At 44.7% G+C, this 23,916-nt stretch overlaps 4 protein-coding genes across 4 annotated transcripts; 3 read left to right on the top strand and 1 right to left on the bottom strand.

Annotated features, from left to right (window-relative positions):
• Window positions 1-2,032: 2,032 nt before the first annotated feature.
• Window positions 2,033-2,992, top strand: LOC117057935 (olfactory receptor 13H1-like). Its single transcript, XM_033168778.1, has one exon. It carries the CDS (start codon window positions 2,042-2,044, stop codon window positions 2,990-2,992), a length of 951 nt encoding a protein of 316 aa, XP_033024669.1. The 5' UTR covers window positions 2,033-2,041.
• Window positions 2,993-7,654: 4,662 nt separating this feature from the next.
• On the top strand, window positions 7,655-8,590 carry LOC117057934 (olfactory receptor 5V1-like). Its single transcript, XM_033168777.1, has one exon. It carries the CDS (start codon window positions 7,655-7,657, stop codon window positions 8,588-8,590), a length of 936 nt encoding a protein of 311 aa, XP_033024668.1.
• Window positions 8,591-10,335: 1,745 nt separating this feature from the next.
• Window positions 10,336-13,307, bottom strand: LOC117058810 (protein ANTAGONIST OF LIKE HETEROCHROMATIN PROTEIN 1-like). The gene is made up of 2 exons (XM_033170179.1): window positions 12,569-13,307; window positions 10,336-11,146 (listed from the first exon to the last, which is right to left on the bottom strand). Exons 1-2 carry the CDS (start codon window positions 13,169-13,171, stop codon window positions 10,436-10,438), a joined length of 1,314 nt encoding a protein of 437 aa, XP_033026070.1. The 5' UTR covers window positions 13,172-13,307; the 3' UTR covers window positions 10,336-10,435.
• Window positions 13,308-20,383: 7,076 nt separating this feature from the next.
• On the top strand, window positions 20,384-21,430 carry LOC117057933 (olfactory receptor 6N1-like). Its single transcript, XM_033168776.1, has one exon. It carries the CDS (start codon window positions 20,486-20,488, stop codon window positions 21,428-21,430), a length of 945 nt encoding a protein of 314 aa, XP_033024667.1. The 5' UTR covers window positions 20,384-20,485.
• The last annotated feature ends 2,486 nt before the right edge of the window (window positions 21,431-23,916 follow it).

Here is a 23,916-nt window from a genome sequence, read left to right as displayed (position 1 = left end):
CATGATCCCTAGCTAGCAGGACCAGTGGTCAGGGATGATGGGAATTGTAGTCCCAAAACATCTGGAGGGCTGCCTGGCATAAATCATCTGGACAGCTGTTGTTGCATATATAAACAGTTTCCCCCTGATCTTTGGGTACATTTGCCACTGTATTTAACCTGAGGGTGGGGGGGAATCTATTTAATTGCTAATGGGCAAGTGCTTCCTAATGAACTACAGAGTGGATTATCTCCCTGTGGATGAGATGACAATCCTGGAAAATGACCAAGTTAGAGAATGTTGTTATCTAAACCTTGAATGAATCAGGGGTTTTTCATCAGTTGTGTCCTGTTCCTTGCTGCCATTATGAGAATTGCAGTTTCTCTCTCCCCTCACTCTAGATGGAGATAATGCATCTTTTTAATTTCATTGATCTATGGGATACTTGTGTACTTATTTAAAATGCCCAAACTATGGCACACAATATCCTATTCTCTAATATTTGTAGGTAATTTGCATGTCCTTCGTTTTTCACAAGTGAGGGAAAATTCGTGAACGGGTGCCAAAAACTCTGGAAGATTGAGGCATTGCTATGGTGAGTTACTGTCTTTCCTTTTCCTTCTAATGATGTTAAATAAGAATTTAGCACAGAACCAGTTATGAGTTTGTCTCCTGTAATAATATAATAAATGTCTTGATACTTCAGGCCAACGGTCCATCTTGTTCGATACTCTTTGTTTCAAACAATGGTCACCCATCATTGTCCCTGATGCCACCAGGAGCCACTGGGAAGTTCAAAAACATGCCATGAAACTGACGGCATTTCCCTTGCCTTGTAGTTTGTCGTCAGCCTCTGGTTTACAGAGTCATACCTCCTCTGCATGTTGATGTTTCATTTTTATCTATCCTGGCTTATAGTTGGGGATACTTTGATTCACCGTGGGGTGTTTTTCTTTCTGATTCCCTTTTATTTTATTTTTTATACATAGTTTTTATTAGATTTTTCTAATTTACATTTCAAAATATTTATTTAAACAACCTTAAATCAATGACTTCCCTTCTTCTCTTTCTGTGGTTCATTTTGCATACTGTACATCCCTGCATATTTTAAATGAACTAAACCATTCAGTAATCCATTGTTACACCATCAAAACTTGTTTACACTGTTGAATTTATCTTAATGCTACCAGCGTTTTTAAATGTACACAATTTTCACCCATGTAACCAGTAAACATTTTCCAGTCTTCTTTAAATGTATATTCTTCTTGTTCTCTTATTTTCTAGTTCCCTTTTAAAGTCATCTAATGGCCATTGTGTCACCTTGTGACAATAAAGTTATATACGTTGATTATGTTTTTCATGGTGGTGGGGTGTTGGAGGACTTCCTTTTCTTTGTTGTAAATATATTGAGTTCAATCTGAATTCAAGGTGCAATCCTAATTCTGTCTGATCAGACAGAAGTAAATCACTGGAGAACTGCAGCCTGACTAAGTTGCATTTTCCATACTTCTGCTCACATTATGGCTAATATAAGTTCCATGGATTTCAGTGCTAGTTTCAGACGTATGTATGTATGGGCTGATGATACTGTAAGCTGCCCCCAGTGGACTACATTTTTTTTTAAAAAAACCCCCAATAATTTATGCACTGTGTGTGTGTGTGTGTGTGTGTGTGTGTGTGTGTGTGTGACTAAATCTGGATAGTTTTGTTGAGTGGGTGGTGGCGGGTGTTTTTTATGCTGCCCCTCACTTTTCTCCTCCTTTTGTGTCTCCTACACAATTTTTATGAAATTTGATGGCTTCCAAGACTCATTCCCCTCTCCCCACTCCGTGACTTCTTCAACTCCCAATACTTGCAGTTTTTAGTTTGCTTCTAATATTGTTGTGGGGGGTTTCCTTAGTCTTATTTTCCTCATTATTTCTTATCAGCCTTGAGGCTTCAGCAATAAGATAAGATGTAAACCTCAATATAAATTAGCGCAACACTCTTTGGTCAGGTGAGGCTATTTACTTCCAATCTGTTTTCCTGTTTCAGTCCCAGGTAAGCCCTTAGAGAAGATAACATGGGCAGAAGAGAGAATGAGACTACCATGACTGAATTCATCCTGCTGGGCCTCTCTAGTAACCCTCAGACGAAGATCGCCCTCTTTGGCCTCTTTCTCCTCATCTACCTCATCACTGTGGTGGGCAACGGTCTCCTCCTCCTGCTTGCTGTGGTGGACTCCCGCCTGCACACCCCCATGTACTTCTTCCTTGGCAACCTGTCTTTCCTTGACATCTGCTATACTACCAGCACCATCCCCCAGATGTTGGCTCATTGCCTGTCAGCGAAGACCACCATTTCCCATTCTGGCTGTTTCGCGCAAATGTACATCTCCCTCTTCTTGGGGACAACTGAATGCCTCCTGCTGGCAATGATGTCCTACGACCGCTGGGTGGCTGTTTGCAACCCTCTGCGCTATAATATCATCATGAGCAATAAGGTTTGCTCTGCTATGGCAACCATTTCATGGGGCAGCTCCTTCCTCCTGATCCTGGTACCTTCTATCACCTCACAGCCCTCTCTATGTGGGCATAATGTTATCGACCACTTTCTGTGTGAGGTCCAGGCTATCCTCAAGTTGGCCTGCTCAGACACTAGTGGAAACCAGTTGATCATGTTTGCCAGCAGCATCCTTACTCTGCTTCTTCCTTTTGGTTTCATCTTGGTTACCTACGCCCGTATTATCACCACCGTGTTGAGAATGCAATCCACAGAGAACAGGACCAAGGCCTTCTCAACCTGTAGTTCGCATCTCATGGTGGTCACCATATTCTATGGAACAGCCATGTCAATGTACTTACAGCCTCAGACCAAAACATCCTCAGATCTAGACAAATACATTGCCATATTCTATTGCACCATCACACCCATGTTGAATCCACTGATTTATAGCTTAAGGAATAAGGATGTGAAACAAGCTTTCAGGAAAGTGACAGGGAGGAAGAGAGACCTACCAGCACTGTCCCTTTAATATCAGAAATGCTGGCCTTTTCTTTTGATGTATATTTTTGTATAGGTGCACATTTGTACTGGTCCCCACAAGTATCTTTTCAACTATTAGTTTTGTGTTCAGAAAAACCTATAATATGTCACCTAAAGTCTTGCAAAATAGGGGAGCGAGGTTTATGGATAGTGAAATAACAAAACACAAACATTTCTGATGTTGAGCACTGACCTTTGAGCTTGGAATTCAGCTGTTGTGGAATTTTGAATGTTTGCCCTGGAGAAATGTAGTAACAGCATGAGGGAACCTGTTTTAGTCTGCCACAACAAAAACATCAAAGACTCCTGTGGCACTTTAAATACTAGCTTATTTCTCCTTAGGTTTTCATATATTCCTTCATTTTCAGATGTCTGATGATATGGGCTATAGTCCATTAAAGATTATGCCACAGGTCTGCACTTCCCTGGTCCATGTCCAAGCACTTTCCATTTTTTTCTCCCTCCACATTCCCCAGGAAAACCCAGCCTCTACTGCTGAATTGGAACAAAGAGCAATTTGGATTTTCCACGAATTTCCATTTGTCCCAATTCCGTGGCAAACAGTGGGTTTTCATGGGGAAAGTGTTGGGACAAAGATAAATAAATGCTTGGACATGGACTTGAAAGCCCAAATCTGTGCCTAGAAATGCATCACAAAGGTAAGTGTTATGGAAACACAATTGTCTCAATTCAGCAGTTCCCTCAGAATCACAGAAATGTAGAACTGGAAGGGACTCTGAAGATCATCTAGTCCAACCCCCTACAATGCAGGAATAGGCAGCAGTCCTATATGGGGATCAAACCTGCAACCTTGGCGTTATCAGCACCACACTCTAACCAGCTGAGCTATCCAACTTCCACAAGCAAAAGGTCCAGAATAGAGCTATGGGTGAGCAGGAGGACCTTTCCCCCCCAACTTTGCATGCAATGCCGTTTCCTGATGTTGAAATGAAGATGGCATCCCTGGCTTATGTGCTGCCCTGTGTAACCTAAAGATCTGGAACTGGGAAGCAAGATTTTGAAATCCTGACATGAAATCAAAACATGCTTTGAAATGTGTGGAACCATTTGTGTGCAGCCATCCTTATTTGGTTTTGAATATCTTAAATAAAAATGTTGCACGCCTCGGCAAATGTGTCAGTCTCTCCTTTATCCTCTGAGCTCTTTTTGCCATGTGAGCAGAGAGAACAAAACTGAAAACCTGGCATAGGCAAACTTGGCCCTCTAGATATTTTTGGCCTACAACTCCCATGATCCCTAGCTAACAGGACCAGTGGTCAGGGATGATGGGAACTGTAGTCCCAAAACATCTGGAGGGCTGAGTTTGCCTATGCCTGGTGTAAACTCTTCCTAGGAGATAAGTCTACTCTCCCAGTAACCTTTTCCTTGGGCACTGGACAGGGAAATATCACCATTTCCCTCTCTTGAGCACACGTACACAGATAAAGGGAGAAAGACAAGGGAGTTCTCTGTGTTAATAATATTTAAAAGGTCCAGCAGACTATTATTCTAATGCTTCACTCACTTGCTGCACAATTCTGTGTTTTTAAACTCGGCTGTAGGCTCTCTCTTGCTGGAGCGTGTGTTTAGCCCCGCATTTTAGATCTAGGGATCCAGCCAATTCTCCCACATGGAAGGTTTATGTCTATTATTCTCCCCACAAAACGGGAGTCAGATTGTCTAATATGGGCTGCTCAAAGCAGCTTATGTCCAGATGCTGATCAGTTTTGCATCTGTTTATCTTCCACAATGCTGCAGAATAGTCTGATGCTTTCAAGCCATTCATTGGGTAACACCAGTGGCAATGATTTTCAAAATGGATCTGATCCTGAGCGTGAACTGTGATGGACTTTTGGAGTGTTGAAATTGTGCCTCCACCTATGCTCATCCTGTATATCTGTAAATAAATGCAAATACTACAAATGGCAATAACCCTCCTTTCAACGGAAACCAAACTCTATTGCACATGGAGAAATGTAACAGTAGTCTGTATCCTGTACAGTCTGTTTTATTGTGCTTTTAATATTTTGTGGGGAGCCGCCCAGAGTGGCTGGGGCAACCTAGTCAGATGGCCGGCATATAAATATTATTATTATTATTATTATTATTATTATTATTCACTGGAAGAGGAGGCTGGACTGGGCTGATCTTGAAGTCTTCTGGGTCCTATCAAGAAACACAATGCTCAAGGGGGGCAGAACTTCTGATAGCAAGTAAACAATTCTCTAAGAGTACCAATTCCTTTGAGTTAATCAATCCCAAAGGCATTGAGATATGTTTGCTCCTCAGATCTGCAGCAAATACACTGGGGCATTTTTTTAAATGCTTTGTGTATTCAAAGAACTAGGATATGCATGGGCTTATTCATGGGGTGTGATTACGAGAAATGGGTGTTTACTGAAGATAATACAAAAGAGACCCTTCTGCACTGGTAAATATATTTATGGTCCTTAATGCAACTTATTTCCTGGCTCCCTGTCCATCTGTTGGTCTACCAAGCTATTCATCTCTTGTTCTCATTCTCTGGCTTTGCATCTTCATTTTGTTGTCACTGCTTAGGATGGAGGTCAGTCTAACCACATCCCAAGGGCACCACGTTGGCTACCTGTGTAGTGCAACATACTTTTGTGTTTTGAGGTGAGACTCTAGAATGTTCTGTGGGTTGTTAGGATGATCTAGGGCTGGGAGAAACTCTGGCCAGGAATCCTTGAGTGCTGCTGTCTGTGTGACAATAGTGAGCTCCATGGCCCACCGGCCAGTCTCAGTAGAAGGCAGATTCATCTGTTCCTATGTACCTGTCAGAGTAAATACTTAACTAACATGGGCCATTGGCCTCACTCAACTTAAAACAGCTTCAGGCAAGCCTGAGTCTATAAATGTGAAGGCAATTGAAGCCAGGCAAGTCAACAGGGCAAAGATCACACAGAACTGTTTTAACTACCAGTAAATTGGTTTGCGGACTCTAAAACCATTGTGACCTTGAATTCAGAGCAGCTGAAAATCATACAGGAAGATTAGTCTGAAACAGTAATTGCCAGCATCTCTCTTGCTGTCAATTGCTTTGCTTAACTGGTCTTCTAACAAACTTAGTTTAGCATCGTCTTCACTGCTTTTGCTGTGATTGTAGCATCCATGAATACCAAGCAGAGGAAATGGATGGGGGAAAGGGTGTGAAATTTTTTAATATTCCTCTTTGAGCCCTTAGGCAACTTTACTTTTGCCCACTAAGAACGATAACCCGCTTCCAAAACTCTGACGTGAGTCCACTGACTAAACAGGGCACTGTGGAATGTATTGACTTCACAGCGCTTGTTCCTCAGCTTTCCTCCCATTTCTATCTTGGAAAAAAGAAAAGAAAAACCCATGAACGCTGATAGTACTCAAAAATCAAGTGGGTGGGGAATGGAGCTCATTCACATCCAGTTTGCAAGCATTTCCCCACCTGAAGCAATGCTTACTCACTACAGGAAATGCTTTTATTTTTTTAAATGGCTGTGGATAAGACTGGGCTATCCCAGTTCCTCTCAGAACAACCCTTTGAGGCAGCTTAGGCTGAGAAAGATTGCCTACAGTCACTGTTACTGAGTTTCATAGTCAAACAAATATTTGAGCCAAGGTCCCAGGTGTCCAATATGACACATCCTGCATCTAAGAGAGTTGTGTTATGTTAATCCAATTTCAGTTACATTATTACAGAAATACCTGTATTTACAGGGGCAGGATCTACTTTCTCATAGCATTCTACACCCGAAACAGCCAACACGGCTATCCAGATGCTTCTGGACTAGAACTCCCACCATTCCTGACCGCTGCCCATGTTGGCTGACGCCGATGGGCGTTGGTAGTCTAGAAATGTCAGGAGGGCACCACATTGCTTTCCTAGCCCTGCACTGTGGGATTCATGCAGCTTTGTAAATAGAGCAGATGTATGAAATGAAGCTGAGACTGCAAAGCTAACAGAGGAAGCAAAGGATGAGAAATCTCTGCTGTGATGCACATTGGTGAGGCAATGGGAGTTGAAGGGAGGTTTAGGAAGGAGAAGAGGAAGTCACTAACCAACTGGTAGAGATGGCAGAGCAACTTGCCTCAACCAGGCTTGCCCCACATCTACAGATGTCATGTGACTCCAACTCCCATCAGACCCAGCCAGCATGGATGGTGGGAGCTGTCCAGCAACATCTTCAGGGCATCTAGTGGACATAGGCTGGGCTTGAATCACAAGTTGCAAAAGAAGTAAAAGGGGGAAAGAAAGAAACTGATGCTGAGGGTGCAAGGGAGAGACAGAAATGAATAATCGGGTATCATATAGATCAGGAGACAAATAGGGAGGAAAGGGCAGATTACATAGAATCAGAATTGTAGAGTTAGAAGGGACCATGTGGGTCATCTAGTCCGACTCCCTGCAATACAGGATTTTTTTTGCCCAAGGTGGGGCTCGAACCCAAGACCCAGAGATTAAGAATCTCATGCTCTACCCCTTGAGCTATCCCACCTCTTGCCGTAACTCATGGTGTGCTTGGGAGATCACAGATGAAATAAATACAACCATGTTGTGTGTGCTGGCAATAAGCATGATTTTCAGTTATGGGTGTGGTCCCTCTGTTTGGTCTCCTAAATCTCTCCCACATTTCAGGAACAGGAGGTGAGGCAGATGGGAAACCAAACCGCAACAACAGCATTTGTGTTCCTGGGCTTCTCCAGCTTCCCGGAGCCCCAAGCCCTGTTCTTCCTCCTGTTTCTGACCATGTATATCACCACCTTACTGGGCAATGCTCTTATCCTGGTGACCGCATGGCTGGATTCTGGCCTCCGTACGCCCATGTACTATTTCATCCAGCACCTGTCGTTCCTGGACATCTGCTACTCCTCCGCCACTCTGCCCCACATGCTTAAGAATCTGTTGACAGAGACAAAGACCATCTCCACCCAAGGCTGCCTGGCCCAGCTTTACTTCTTGGTGACTTTTGTGGGGGTCGAGTGCCTCCTCCTGGCCGTGATGGCGTATGACCGATACGTCGCCATCTGCCACCCACTTACGTACACCGTCTTCATGAACAGGAAGCTGTGTACCCAGCTGGTGGCAGCCTCCTGGGCCTGCGGCTTCCTCAATTCAGTCCTGCACACGGCCATGACCGCTCTCCTGCCCTTCTGTGCCTCTCACAACCTGGACCATTTGTTCTGCGACGTCCCCCAGCTACTCAAGCTGTCTTGCGCGGACACATTCCCCAACCAAATCACCTTGCTGGCAGTCACCCTGCTGCTCGGCGTCAGTCCTTTCCTTTGCATTGTGGTTTCCTACGTCCGCATTGTGGCGGCCATCTTGAGGATTCGTACCAACCGAGGCCGCCGCAAGGCGTTCTCCACCTGCACTTCACACCTCACAGTGGTCACCTTATTCTATGTCACCTGCATGTTCAATTATAACAAGCCCAGCGCCAGCCGTTCTGTATATTTTGACACCTTGGCAACTGTGCTCTACAACGTTGTGACGCCAATGCTCAATCCTATCATATATTGCCTGAGGAACAAAGAAGTGAAGGATGCCGTGAGGCGTTTGCTGCACCCCAAGACGCCGTCCTCTTTCTAGCACCAACTATTAGCCAAATTTTCTGATTTTGGAGACAACTATACAGTACAGTACATGTTTGCTGTTGACACACACACAGGGGCTCCAACTTCAGAACAAACAACTAGATGGGCCACTGGCATGATCCAGTAAGGATATTCTTGTGCGGTTGTGGTTCATGGAACTCCTGTCTACCAGCCTTCAGGTTCAATGGTCTCTTCCATCATCAACATTACATACCCTCCAACATTTCTCCAACAAAAATAGGAGAACATTGATGAAAACCAGGAACGTCTTATCAGTATCAGTTGGGAACTCAGCCTTCTTTCCTAGCTGCTGTCTTTGTCACTGCTGGACTCCAGGACTCCAAGATGCCATATGCCAATGTGTGTATTGTAATAATAGTAATTTTATTATCTGTACCCTGCCCATCTGACTGGGTCTCCCCAGCCACTCTGTGTGGCTTCCAACACATATAAAAACATAATAAAACATTACACATTAAAAGGCTTCCCTATATAGGGCTGGGAATTGGTGCTTGGTTTGGGATAAGGGTGGAATGCCATCCTAATTCTCTTCAGGAAGAGGTTTCTTTTCAGGTGGATGTAACCTAACCTTGCCACCCACACCCACACCCACCCCAAAGTCATCCCACTTCCTCCCAAACCATCCTTTTACATTGAACACTGTCCTTAGTGACAAGTTAGATGTGAATAGAGCCCAACAAAAAGAAGACTTAAGTAGTGTGTGGTTGGAGGACATTGGTGGAAGATTAATTGGCCTTGATAACTGGCTGCATGCAAGATGGGGTTTACATGTTACCTGTAGCTACTTATCCCTGGCAGCAGGGAAGGGTGGCCTCAATGACCTTATCTGCAGAACCTTCTTGGTTATATAGCTCCCTAGTAATGGAACTTCCTCCAAGGAGGCAGCTGCTTCCACATACAGTGGTACCTTGGTTTAGGAACTCAATCTGTTCCGGAAGTCCATTCTTAAACCAAAGCGTTCTTAAACCAAGGCGTGCTTTCCCATAGCAGCGGGGGACTCCATTTACAAATGGAACACACTCAACATGTTCTGCTTCCAAGGCAAAGTTCCCAAACCAAAACACCTACTTGGGTTGTCTCGCCCTTCACATACCCAACCTTGGAATTCAAGAACCTGCCTTTCCCCCCTCAAGTCTTTAGATTGCTTGATTAAATGGAAAACAAATGCATGGCTTGCCAGTGTGTTGTACTTGGACCAGAGAAACCCGAGTTCCAACCCCCACACTACCATTACGCTCACAGAGCTATCCTTAGTGAGTCATTCCATGGACCATTAACACCTAAAGAGGGCTAAATTCTGCCTTTAAAAACTGTGAATTGGTGTGGGGAATTAAAGCAACTCCTCTCCTTCCTCTGGCTAGTTGTGTTTCAGTCACCATGGTGGTAAGGGGTCAGAGGAGATGGCTTAATCAGAGCCCTTCCCTAGAGAGGAAGGGGCAGTGTGTTTCAATGCCTTCATTAACTTGTCTGTTATTTTTTCACAGGGAAGCTGTTGTTTGTACATCTGGCCGCAGATGTCTTGCTCTTGTGGGGAGGTAGTATTATGAGTTTGGGGTGGGGGCGAAGCAGGCTTAACATTCATCTTTATGGCAGCAACATGCTAATTCAACTTGTGCAAATGGTGTGAACTGTAATATTTTTTTTAAAGAAAAAAAATACAGGGAAAATATGGAATTTTAGGAATGAAGGGAAGGGGATCTGGCTTCATTAACTCAACGAGTGTAGATGGCATACACACAAATGAAATGTGTCAGCGTAACCAAGGCAATTATATTTACAAAATAGATGCCAAAACACACCAAAATGCAGAGTCCAGATCTCAGCATTCAGTATTTGCTGCCAGGTAACGTGAGATCGCATTGCGCACCTCCTCGCCTCCTGACTCGCTGCTGGTTTCGTAAGAATGGCAGTCCTCGTTATACGCTGCCAAGAGTACGTGCTCAGAGATGTCCACGCCTTCGGGAACGGCGTGCCCCTTGGTCTCGCAAATATTGTGCAGCACGACACACGCGGTGACCACCGCCAAGACGTTCTCCTCTGCCACCGGCAGCCTCGCCGTGAGGCAACGCCACCTTGCCTTGAGCCTGCCAAAGGCCTGCTGGACCACGCTGTGGCAGTGGTTGAAAGTCCTATTGTAGATGGCCTTCCTCTGGTCCAAGGGGCCTCCATAGGGCTTCATGAGCCACTTCCGCATAGGGTAGGTGCTATGGGCGAGTATTAGAGGTGGGATCTCCACACCCTGCATGTTGATAGTTGGGTTCCCCGGGACAAAGGTGCCCTCGTCCATAGCCTGGCACAGCGCAGATTTGCGGAAGATCTGCACGTCGTCGTGTTTCTTCCCGCTCCATCCCACTTCAATGTTCGTAAAACGGCCGGTGTGGTCGGTTGTCCCTTGAAGCAGAATGGAACAGAAATTCTTTGGCTTGTTGCACTCGTCTCCCGGACCCGTCGCGGCTATTATGGAGAGGTGCGTCAAGTCCATCGCGCCAACGCAGTGAGGGAATCCCATCTTCCTGAAACCATCCATGATCTGTAAGCAGCAACAAAGAAGTAGTTAATTTTAAAAACGGTAGTTTTGTGGTTCTGCCAACAATTCCACCAAAAAAAAAAAATGAATGTCCACACAGCACACCCACCACGTCCAAAAAAAGTCACAGTAATGTGGCATAGTAGTAAGCTGTGTTCTTTTTTGTGCTGTGTAAGTACTTTTTTTACTAATTTTGTGTTGCAAGTGCAAAACAGAAAAAAACACTGTTCAGGAAACAGGTACATTCCATATAAACTACAATGCAAACATATCTGAAGAAGAATGTATCTGAAGAAGTGTGCATGCACACGAAAGCTCATACCAAGAACAAACTTAGTTGGTCTCTAAGGTGCTACTGGAAGGATTTTTTTTTTTTTACTATGGCAGACCAACACGGCTACCTACCTATAACTGCAAATATATGAGAGTTTCTGCCTCATTGCGTGGACAGGCGGAGTGCCCCAAACCCCAGGCGACCCCCGAGCGGAATAATGACACAAGACAACGTGCTATGGGATTAAAATTGGCCACAACTTTATTAAGATTCAGATGTAGGGAGACCTTGGCTCAGGCTTTGGGCATTTATCCTTCCCAGTCCCCAGCCGGGGATCTGGGAAACTTCAGGGTTATCCAGAATGTGTGGGGATTGGGCTAGCTCTGGAGAACATATGTTCAAGCAGAGAGCCATATTATCTGTAAGCTGCCTTGAGTCCCAGTCTGAGGAAAAGGTGGGATGATGATGATGATGATGATGATAATAATAATAGTAAGCTGCCATGGAAGATTTTATATCCGGGAAGGTGGGATGAAAATGTCAAAGAAAGCAATATTTTGCTACAGTGACTACTCCATAAGTGCCCACAGATACAATGGCAATTGCCCCATATAGTTATAGGTAAGAAGTTGGACAGATGGCAAGAATAAAATCAATAGCAATACACTATTGATATTACTCTTGCCATCTGTCCAACTTTTTACCTATAACTATAAACATACGTTTAAAGAAGACTGGAAAACGTTTATTGAATATATGGAAAATAATAGTGTATAGCTGAAAACGCTGGGAGCATTAAGATAAATTCCACAGTGTAAATAAGTTTTGATGGATGCAATAATGGAATACCGATTGGTAAAGTTTTTTGTAAAAGTATGCAGCTATTTAAGATATGTAAAATGAAGCATGGAAAGGGAAAAAGGGAAGTAGTTGATATCTTAAGGATGTAAAATGAGTATTTGAAATTGTAAAACAGAAAAATTACACACACACAGACACATATATTATCGATAGCTATTTTTTCCTTTGCAACTCAACACACTCACACACCCTCCAGACAATGCAGCCGTGTGGCACAGCGGTGTTAGTTTGAACCTGAGCAACTGCAGCAACTTTTTTTTTTTTTAACATTAAAAAAAAAAACCTTTTACCTTCCAGTAGTCGCCCAAATAGATTGTCTTCTGGACGAGGAGGTGCTTGATGGCAAAGCACACCTCCAGAACGATCTCTCCCACCGTCGACCTCCCGACTCCAAACTGCGCTGCAACTTCGCGGTAGCACTTCAGATTAGAAAGCCACCACACAGCGATAGCGACCCGCTTCTCGACGGGGATGGCTTCCCGCATGATAGTTCTCTGCCTCTGGAGCTGGGGTCGGAGCACGTCCGCAATTTCGAAGAGCGTCCCTCGGCTCATCTGGAAGCTCTCGATCCACGTTCCATCGTCCCGGGTCCCCAGCATGGAACGCTCCCACCAATGCTGCTTGGTGGGGCAGACCCACCAGCGCCGCAATTTCGGCCCGCTTTCCAACAAGGTGACGATAGGAACCATATGTCTGCAGCTCCTCCTCCTTTGAACGATGCGCCTAGTCCTCAAGATGTGGTTCTGAATCGCCCGCCCTATCAGCACTCTCCTCCTCTGCCGCCTTCTGATACTCATAAGATAGGCGTTACATCGGCTGATTGCTGAGTGGAGCACAGCAACCAATACCTCAAGGTGTAACTTCAGCAGCTGGAGCAACACATGAGGTTCCATGCTGCGCAAGGAGTGGAACGGTGTTGGAAGTCGCAGGTGCAACGCTGAACGAAGGAGGTTTTTGAGCAGAGGTTGGGTGACCTTCTGTCATGGATGCTTCAGTTGAGATTCCTGCATTGCAGAGGGTTAGAATAGGGGTGGATCTACACAAAGAGGGGGAAACCCTGCTATAAATAAGTCAGAGATCAAATCATTATAACTAAAGGGGGGGGAACCCGCGATGGAAAATCGTGAAGATTTTTTGCTCTCCAGCGCCATCTATAATATTGCATGTTTATAACGCATTCAAAGCGCAGGTTTTTTTTTTTTTTTACTAATGTAGCTGAGTCCTAGATGACCCAACTCTACAATTCTGTGAGTCTAAGAATTGCACACTTCTGCTGTAAAACAAACAAATTATGTGGGCAATGGTATATCAAGGTGAAACCTGGCTATTTCTCATCCTACTGTGCCCACTGGTATGGAAAGCATATGGTAAAATGTTAGCAAACACACATTATAAAGGAGCACACTGGTCTGTCTTTATGCTAAGCCACGGTTTGTTTCACAAACCACAGTTTGCTTCTCCACAGTTTGGTTTATTTTCCAGCTACTCTTGCCCCATCCCTTTGCTTTCTTAAAATAAAAATAAAAATGCTATTCCTTGTTTACATTTTTGAATTACAAACAAACAAAACAAAAACAAAACAATTATCAAGTCATAATTAAAACAAGCCAAGATTTATAAGCCAACAAGCTGTGGCTTCAGATGGTGGTTTGATGGCAATGAAGAAACCATAGTTAAGCCATAGGACATGGTTCACATTTAATGCCACACCATCATGTAATAAACCACAGTTCCACAAATCAAGGTTTAGTGTTATGTGTGAACCAGACCGACGCCTTCTACACACTGATGACAAGGAGAATGAGCCCTTGTGTAGCACTGTCTCCTCCAGATGTTGTTGGGCTCCCATAACCCCTGACCACTGGGCATGCTGGCTGGGAGTGATGAGACCCATAGCCTAGCAACATCAAGTTAGCTGCATTTGCAGAAGGGGCTTACAGTCTAATGGTTCCTGCGGACAACTGATTTCTTGAGCATCCCTCCTGATTTGCTTTACCCTGCGGTTAACTATTTACTGTGCTTTCCTTTGGATTTACTTATGGGGCACTTACACACAACAAAGAGCATTCATCCTGATTTACTCCTGGTGTGTTTACATGCCTTCCCATTCATCATTTGCTCATCCCACACTTCTCAGTGCATTACACTGTCAGGTCCCTAACCGCAGAAGATTCATTTTTAAGCGGTGTTTCTTGCACCAGGACGACAGCGTACCTAAATTTACGCAGGAATCCCTCCTGTGACACACAAAGAGTCTGGAGGCACCTAAATACAGGCACGGGCAAACAACAGAGGAAATGGGAGTCAGCGAGTTGGTTATTATAAGAAGCAGGAAGAGGAAGATCGCGTGATTTATTTCTGCTATGCCTGCTTTTTGGCTCAGTTACCACATATAGGGAACAGGGGATGGAGCAACGAACAGGAAGCGGGACACTTCCCCTTCCTATCTCTCCAGGAGTGTGTCAAGGCAGGAGGTGGGTAGGCTACAATCTCCCTCAGCGCTGGCAGGAACTTAGGCCGTTTAAAGAGCTGCCAGGGGAAAGGTGATCCTGTCCCAAGAGAGGGACTCCTCCGCCTCTGCTGTCCTGTGATCCAGAAGCAATACCAAGTTCCAGTACTGTGTTTGTGTGCATGGGCGAGGTGGTGGGGTGTGTGTGTCAGCTGCTCCCCCCTAAATCAAGTAAATAAATAAAAGTGCTCAACTAACTGACCAATTGCATCGCAGATAACTTGGTTCCGCGCCGCCCCCCCCCCCCGCCCAACATAAACCCTGCCCACCCCATCTTAAATAAATCCTGGCCACGCCCATTTGTGTGTGTGTGGGGGGTGTGTGTGGGGGGAAATAAGAAAAATACAAAAACACAGGATTTTGGCTCTTTGGATCAGCGCTGCTCCGGCGGACCAGGCGCCCTTTTCTGCTGCTGCGCGGCAACTTTATTCCCAGTTCAGTGGCAACCGGGGCTTGACCTTCCCACTCTCCTCCATCCTAATGAATTGGAAGGGGGGGCGGGAGAAAGAGATCGAGATCAGATCCCCCCCTCCCCACCACACACTCACTGTTAGGCTTGGAGGGAGGGAGGGAGCTGCCTGGAGTCCTGGACACCCCCCCCCCACACACCTCCCTTCCTCCTCCTCCAAATCTGCATTGCTCTTCCGCCTGCGTCTGCCATCGCTGTTGCTGCTCCAACAAGGGAGCATTTTTCCGCACACACAAACGCTTGCAAAAGTTTTTGTTTTTTTTAATGCATTGGGTAAGGATCCGGCACGCCCCCTCCCCTCTTCTCTCATCCCCCAATATTTGGATCTATTTCTCTTTTGGAAAGCACGCACCCCTTTACCCCGCCCCAGCTCGAAAAACGGGATGGCGACAACCAACAACAACAACAAAAAAAGATGCATCACAGCGGATCCCGCTCAACGCCCCAGAGTGCCGCGGCGAAGGGCGGGTCTTCCGGAGGACCTTTCAAATTTGGGCACTTCTCTAACCAAGGCTCGCCTTCGCCTAATCCCGCCGAAGGATTCGCGGGTTCTAGGAGATCCAGGGATTCCCCTCCTTCCTTACCTGGTTTCCGAGGGAAGTGCGCAAGCGCGATCCCTCCTCCTTCTCCCGAAAGGCGCCGCTTTGCGATCTGCGTGCTTTGCTCAATGAAGGCGTGGGGTGGGGATTCCTCCCCATGCTCCCTTGCTTAGGGTTGCTTCCTGCCGGGGTTCCTTTTTCTTTTTCGGTCACCCTCGTACCCAAATTGGATTGAGATCTTTTGAACCGCTTGCCGAGCTAATCTCATCAAGAGATGTAAACACGATCTAGGCCAGCGATTTGTTATTTTTTATTTTTGCAATGCAGATCCCATTCCCTGCTTCTTCTGAACCAAACCTTCTTTAAATGGGGAAACAAAGTGAAAACCCCCAGAAGGTCTTTAGCGGTGTCAGGACACCCTAGTCCACCTAGACGGGTAGCCTACCTGTTTTTTTTGTTTGTTTTTTTATCTTGCTGCACCATTTACTTGTCTGTTAGGTTGCTTCAGGTGAACAGAAAACAACAGAAATATTTAGGAAAGTTAACTTTCAGTTTATTCCCCCCCCCCCAATTTTATTTTAATCAAGATATTCCTCACAAGTACTGTATGTACAAATAGACAGGTTTTAGAGCATCATACAGCATTTCAGACAAGTTTTCTGTGGAATGTAATAAGATACCAAATCACTAAAACCCTGTTTTTATTACAGTGACTAGCAAATAAGAGATATTAAATTATAAATATAAAATGTTTTTAATGATTGGCTTATATTTATTTATTATTACAAATAATGTATCAGTTTTGTTAGTTGCTATGATGAATGCAGCACAGAGTGTGGGAATACGTTTTTGGGACTTCCCGCGCTTTGCCGCTTCACAAAAACCTTCCGCGCTAATGCACGGAAGAAATGAGATCCGGCTGGTGACTGCTGCCTGGATCCCTCCGCGCTTGCTAGAAAGCGCGCCAGGAAGCTTCTCGGTAACGGCCGAAAGCTTGTTTCCCGCCCGGAAACACTGACAAATGCAATGTTATGATTGGTTTATGCCTATGCTGTGACGCTGTTCAGTTTGTTAATAAATGGCCCCTGCTCTCTCTTAGCGGTGTAGTAGAGTGCGCTCGGAAACACAAGAGAGAGAACGCGAGACAAGCACAGAGAGAAACGAAAGAGAAACCAACGCACAGAGAGTAGTTGGGAGAGCGCACCCCAACCATTGACTGCAGTCTCTTATTTCTTATTTTTTATTTTGGCCTCTTTCCTTCTTTTGGCCGCACCTTTTGCTATTCTTTTCGCTGCCTATCCTTTCCTCTTCGGAACCTTCGTAACAACCTTCGGAACTCCAGAAAACATCTCACAACCTTCAGGATAACCTCATAACCAGTGGACCCATCATAACCAGTGGGAGCAGGCTCTCCAGGATTACTGGTTATCCCAGAAGCTGGTTATCCCCACAACAGAGAATCTCTGAAAATCATTTTAAAACACACGCAAACAACAACAACACCCAGCCCGCCACGACAGCCAGTTAGTGGCCAAAGAACAGGCTCCCTCAAACTCGGCCCTCCAGATGTTTTTGAGACTACAATTCCCATCGTCCCTGACCACTGGTCCTCCTAGCTAAGGATCATGGCATTTGCAGGCCAAAAACATCTTGAGGGCCGTGTTTGAGGAAGCCAGTTAGTGGCCAAAGAAAAAGGCTTGTCGGAAGAAAAAAAAAAGTTTGCTTGCTGGTGACAGGAAAGCTGAGTAGGGCCAGCCTAGTCTCCCTTGGAATGTAGTTCCACAATTGGAGCAGCCACCAAGAAGGCCCTCTCTTATCTTCACCAAACGTGCCTGTGAGTGAGATGGGACTGAGAGAAAGGCTTCCCTTGAATATCTCAAAGCTGAGCAGAATCATATAGAGAGAGACGGTCATTCAGATAGCCTGAACTCAAGCTGTATAGGGTTTTGTAGGTCATAACCAAAGCTTTGAATGGCGCCTGGAAACAGACCGGTAGCCAGTGGGGGTTTTGAAACAAGGCATTTCTGTTCTCCCTTATGGTACTCAATTGAGCATCAAGTCCTCAATTGGCAGGGGGTTGGACTGGATGGCCCTTGTGGTCTCTTCCAACTCTATGATTCTATGATTCCTTGCAGGAAACAGGACTGGTTGAAGGAATGGCAATGTGGGATGAGTTCAAGGCTGTTGGATTGGCTGTATGATAAGGACTAGTTGGCCCTATTGGGGGGGGGCAACAGTTTCCTATTCCCTCTCTTGGAAGCTCCAAACAAGGGTCTCTGATTATCAACATCAGGATATATTTTTGGATTACAGCAATGCTAGTCGAAAAGGCCAGGGAAGTGTGGAGTCTTTGCTGTGGGTATTCAAAAGAAGCAGGCTAATTATGGAAAATCCATCCACAATGCTTAGTAAGGTGTAAGCTTGAAGTTCTGAAAATTATGAAAATTACATAGTGTGTGTGTGTGTGTGTGTTAAAGGAGGATCGCTTTTAACACCCAGACTTAAGTTGATTGGAAGGGTTGGGGTAGGAAAAATTAGCTTATATTATTCTTTTTGGGTATTTGTTTTGATTATTCATTTGTTTCCTGCTTTCTTTGCTTTTTAAAAAAACATTTCCTTCAAGTAAGGTGCATGACAACTACCCAAATTAACGATTTTAAAATCTCCCTTATTAATTATAAGAGCAAACTTTTTTGGATGAGAGGCATTCCTTCCCTTTCAAGTGATTTGCAGCCCACTCCTAAGTGGATTTTTGTGTTGGCATCTTGGGAGACAATTGAATAGTGTGCCTTCCAGGATAAAGTTAAACCACTGGAGAGTCACAGCACCAGCTGTGGCTGTAGAGACCAATATGGGAGAGACTACAGGTGCGTCAGCGCATTTACCCACAAATAAACTCAGTGGGAATTACTACTCCCCGATGAGTGTGTTGTGTGAATTCTAGCCTGGAGGATCCTGTGGTGTGTGAAAAAGAGTCAGCCTAATGTTTGGTGCCTCCAGAGTTTTTGGATCCTATTTCTTGCAGTAAAAAGTCCTCCAGGTATAGTTGGATTTTAGGAGATATTTATATTTATACTCAGCAGGGTAAGTTGATTTCCTGGGGGAAAGGTTTTGTTCTGAAAACTATAGTCTGAGTAACAGTAAACAAGGGATGTCCACGGGGGTCTTGGAAATGAATTACAGTATATTTTCCCATTGTGGATGAGGGGATTGGTACACCTTAAAGACTGTCTCACTTCTCTACACGCCGAACCAAAATCACTGCATTCTGCAGGAGAGGGCACCTTGCAGATACTGTCTGATCATTCTGTGCATTATCAGAATTGAGCCTTTGCCATTGGAGCATCTACTATTTGGAACTCCCATTAAACATCAGAGAGGCTCCATCACTGTTTGTTTTCTCGACACCTGCCAAAGATGTTCTTCTTTCAACAGGTCTTCTAAATTAAGGTATCTGTCCCTGTTGGTATCTGTATTGGATGAAATTGATTTTATGTATGTCCTGTTGCTGTTTTAAATATCTATCTTATCTATCTATCTATCATCTATCTATCTATCTATCTATCTATCCACACACACAATATTTTATATATTTTTATTCTATTGTATATCACTTTGGGATGCCTCATGAGATGCAATTCATAGGTGAGACATCATCATCATCATCATCATTATTATTTCATCTTCTGAAAGCATTGAGGAAATAATTCATCTGGCCTCCAGTCTCTGCTTCTTAATCTTCAATGTTTGAGAACAGGCTGTGGTTTGTTAGAGGTGGAAAGAAAGACAAGCTGTATACACTCAGAGGCACTGTCATCACTTCTCAGATGCTATATAGTCCTGGCATTGAAAGCAGAGTAAACACACAGCTCTCTTTTGAAGAAAAGAGATGAACCCATTTCAGTCCCAGGTACCATGGGCAATATCTACTTTCCTGTCTCTTGCGATTGGTGGGAGCTGGCCACCTGCACAGTGAGGCACCCCATCCTAGGCTTGTGCATTACGCTTGCCTTCAGTGACTGTGCCCATCGCTTTCAGCAGGGAGGGAGCACAGCAGTGCACAGCCTTTATTAACCATCGCTTCTAATGCTAGGACACAGGTGGTGCTGTGGTTTAAACCACAGAGCCTAGGGCTTGCCGATCAGGTCGGCGGTTTGAACCCCTGCGATGGGGTGAGTTCCCGTTGCTCGGTCCCTGCTCCTGCCAACCTAGCAGTTTGAAAGCATGCCAGTGCAAGTAGATAAATAGGTACCACTGTGGCGGGAAGGTAAACAGCGTTTCCATGTACTGTGGTTTCCGTCACAGTATCCTGTTGCGCCAGAAGTGGTTTAGTCCTTCTGGACACATGACCCGGAAAGCGCCAAGTAAAAGAAATGTTCCTCTTCCCCTCCCACCCCCAACCCACTGTTTTTTCCAATCATATCTGAGAATGGAAGTACTGGGTTTTATGTAACTGACACACAGATCCAAATAAAATTTCTGGACCTTTTGTTAAAAAGATTGACCTGTACTATACTATTTGTGGTATACATGTGTGGTAATAATGATCCTTGCAAGCTTTGGGGAGTGGTATCTTTCAGTTTACAGGGAAATGCAGTGAAAGTCTGATGCATACATGAACTCCATGACCTTCCATTCGCCAGCCTCCCATCTTCATAGATTTTATTTTCTATTCTAGATTAGCCTACCTATGACACAGGTAGAATCTATCAATGGCACATCTGTGTCTGAGTTTGAGCTTGATGGGTTCCTCAACTTGGGCGACTATGGCATACTCCTCTTTGCCATCTTCTTAGTGATCTACCTGCTTATCCTCAGTGCCAATGCTCTCACCTTCAGCCTCATCTCTGCCACTCCTCGCCTTCACGTCCCCATGTATTTCTTCATTGCTGTGCTGGCCACCTTGGAGGTATTCTATACCACCGTTACCATGCCCAGGGTGCTGGTGGACCTTCTGAGGAGCAAGAAGTCCATTTCCTTCAGCAGCTGTCTTCTGCAAATCTATTTCTTCCACAGCGTGGGGATCTCAGAGGCCTGCTTGCTCGCAGTGATGGCTTACGACCGGTACTTAGCCATCTGTGCCCCGTTAAACTATATGACCAAGATGACGCCCAAACTTTGCATTCAGCTCGTGCTGGGATGCTGTTTGTGTGGTTTTGCATGTCCTTTGCCAGAGATTGTTCTGACTTCCAGGTTGCCCTTCTGTGGGCCTAGTCATATAGATCATATATTCTGTGACTTCCCCCAGGTGATCAGTCTTGCTTGCACAGACATATCGACCAGCATCATGTTGGATTTCGCCCTCCACACCATCGCCATCCTGGCCCTCATCTTTCTTATCCTCCTCTCATACATGAAGATACTGAAGGTCATTGTTAAGATCAATAGCTCAGAGGGTCGCCAGAAGGCTTTTTACACCTGTGCCTCCCACCTCATTGTGGTCCTTACTTTTTTTGGAACTACTGGCTTCATGTACATGCACTTGACATGGATGGGATCGGGACATTATGACAAGATTGTTGCAGTCATCTATGCCTTTTTTATCCCTCTCTTCAACCCCATCATCTATACTCTGAGAAACAAAGAAATCAGGGATGTGATCAGAAAGATCATTGGTTTCCCTGCTTTGGCATGAGTCAGCAACATATGAGGTGGTTTATGAACTTCTTGGGACACCAGGAAGCCATTCCACGATCAAAAGTCCTGCTCACCCAGCGATTGTTGCTGTAAAAGGTATTCCCCGACTGAGGGCGTTAAAGGAAAAGGTGCTGTTTTGGTTTTAAATCCCAGTGCGCTCAAGAGCATATACAACATGCTCACACCCTGGAGTTAGCAGATAAGAAATAAACATTCGATCAGTGGTTCCCAAACCTTTTCGGTCCACAACTCCCTTGGTTCCATAAACTCATCCCCAGTGCCTTCTAATCTATAAAAAGTATTACAGTGGTGCCTTGCTAGACGAAAATAATTCGTTCTGCGAGTATTTTCGTCTAGCGATTTTTTCGTCTAGCGAAGCACCAATGCAAATAGTGGTTTTCGCTAGACGAAAAAAAAAAATTTCCCCGTCTTGCAGGGCAGCCTTCCGCTAGACGAATGCCTTCGTCTAGCGAATCTTTCGTCTAGCGGGGCACCACTGTATTCAGAATAGTGGTTTTCACCGCCCACTAAGGAAGATAATAACAAAACAAAATTCAAAACGGTAACAATTAATTTCACATCCAATTAAAAATATTTAGTTCAACTGATTAAACAAATTTGATGGACTCAATCCAGTGATACCAGCTTTTCAAAGTCTGATAGTCATTTACACCTCCAATGCCACCCCCCACTTGTCTCTTTGGACCCACTGTGTAATCCCATCACCACAACCCAGGGTGGTTAACTGCCCACTTTGAGAACGATGTAACTAGTATATATATATATGCTTTTTCATATAATGTTTAATCCTTCCAGCTGATGAAGGTAAAGACCCCGAAACAGGGCCCTGTCCTGGCTTCTGACTTCTGACTTTATATTACCATGGATGCTACCTTATTCTAAAAGACCTACATCAAACACGATCAGGCCCAAACACAGGGGGGGGGTCATATGGGCCACTTGGCCCGGGCCTCCGATTCCAAAGGGGGCCTCGGTCAGCATATTCACAATCGCTCACCATTATTTAAATGTAAATACTTAAAATACCGTATTTTTCGCTCCATAGGACGCTCCGGACCATAGGGCGCACCTCATTTTTAGAGGAGGAAACAAGGGAAAAAATATTTTTCTGGTTTTCCTCCTCTAAAAGCCCTGTTTTGTTTTGTTTTTTGTTTTGTTTTTGAGGATCAGCTAAAGGTTTTGCAGCTTTTTTGCAAAGGGAAAAGCCTTGGGGTTTGGGGTTTTTTTTTGGAGGATCAGCTAAAGGTTTTGCTGCTGTTTTTGCAAAGGCAAAAGGCCTTTTTTGAGAATCAGCTAAAAGTTTTGCAGCTTTTTTTGCAAAGGGAAAAGCCCTGGGGTTTGGGGTTTTTATTTTTATTTTTGGGGATCAGCTAAAGGTTTTGCAGCTTTTTTTGCAAAGGGGGAAAAGCAAAGCTCCTTTTGCAAAGGGGGAAAAGCAAAGAGGAAAAGCCCCATTTTTATGGGGTTTAACTCACATTTCTGAAAAATCTTGAGGAAAGGGAGCCATTTCTACTGTTTCCAGACAGATAATCTAATCAGCCAGTCACATGTCCTGGGGAAACAAACAACCTCCCTCTGCAGCACATTCAACAAAGGAGGGCGGGGCTGAAAGGGAGCCGGGGACTCTTATCTCTCTCTCCCGATCTCTTGCTGATCAGCTGCTGAGCGGGTCCTTTCAACACTCCCTTTTCTCTTTGTAAAATAAAAAGCACAATCTGCTTTTGGCCCCTGGGCAATTCAGCTCCAGGGACCACCATTCGCTCCATAAGACGCACAGGTATTCCCCCTTACTTTTTAGGAGGAAAAAAGTGCGTCTTATGGAGCAAAAAATAGGTAATCCTTTTCCCTGTGTATTTTTTAAAAGCACTATTGTATACAGTGGTGCCCCCGCTAGACGAATGCCTCGCTAGACGAAGGCATTCGTCTAGCGGAAGGCTGCCCCGCAAGATGAATTTGTCTATGGGGCTGCCTCGCAAGACGAAATTTTTTTTTCGTCTAGCAAAAACCGCGGTTTGCATTGGTGCTTCGCTAGACGAAAAAACCGCTAGACGAAAATATTTGCAGAACGAATTATTTTCCTCTAGCGGGGCACCACTGTATCTATATTTTCCATTTTGTCTTTATATGCAGATATGGTTCAAGCCTTGAAATCCCCAGGGTAAAAAAGGGGGGGCACATTATCTACCTGGCCCGGGCCTCTGCCTGGCTCTGCAAGGGCCTGAACACGATACCGATACATCCTGATTTTGGACTATTATGAAGTCTATCTAATCTTTAAAGACTCTTACACCAAACGCTGCATCGATATATTGCGTTAAAAGACTTATTTTGTGAATGTCTTTGTAACTTTAAGTTTATTACAACTGTATGGTTACTTGTATTTCTGTTTTTGCTATTTAGATTTGGCTTGCTAGTAGGGATGATTCTCACTATAGAATGCTGTTATTGGCCTGAGTTCTTGGT

The sequence above is a fragment of the Lacerta agilis genome, chromosome 14, assembly GCF_009819535.1.
Source record: "Lacerta agilis isolate rLacAgi1 chromosome 14, rLacAgi1.pri, whole genome shotgun sequence".
NCBI classification, from domain to species: domain Eukaryota; kingdom Metazoa; phylum Chordata; class Lepidosauria; order Squamata; family Lacertidae; genus Lacerta; species Lacerta agilis.
Note: the sequence above shows the minus strand (reverse complement) of the source record. Positions and strands in the feature narration are given on the sequence as shown.

Coding starts and splice junctions, on each gene's coding strand:
- LOC117057934 (XM_033168777.1), top strand. CDS start 7,655: ATGGGAAACCAAACCGCAACAACAGCATTTGTGTTCCTGGGCTTCTCC.
- LOC117058810 (XM_033170179.1), bottom strand. CDS start 13,171: ATGGAACCTCATGTGTTGCTCCAGCTGCTGAAGTTACACCTTGAGGTA. Junction 11,147..12,568: donor ATTTGGGCGACTACTGGAAG/GTAAAAGGTTTT, acceptor TGCTGCTTACAG/ATCATGGATGGTTTCAGGAA.
- LOC117057933 (XM_033168776.1), top strand. CDS start 20,486: ATGACACAGGTAGAATCTATCAATGGCACATCTGTGTCTGAGTTTGAG.
- LOC117057935 (XM_033168778.1), top strand. CDS start 2,042: ATGGGCAGAAGAGAGAATGAGACTACCATGACTGAATTCATCCTGCTG.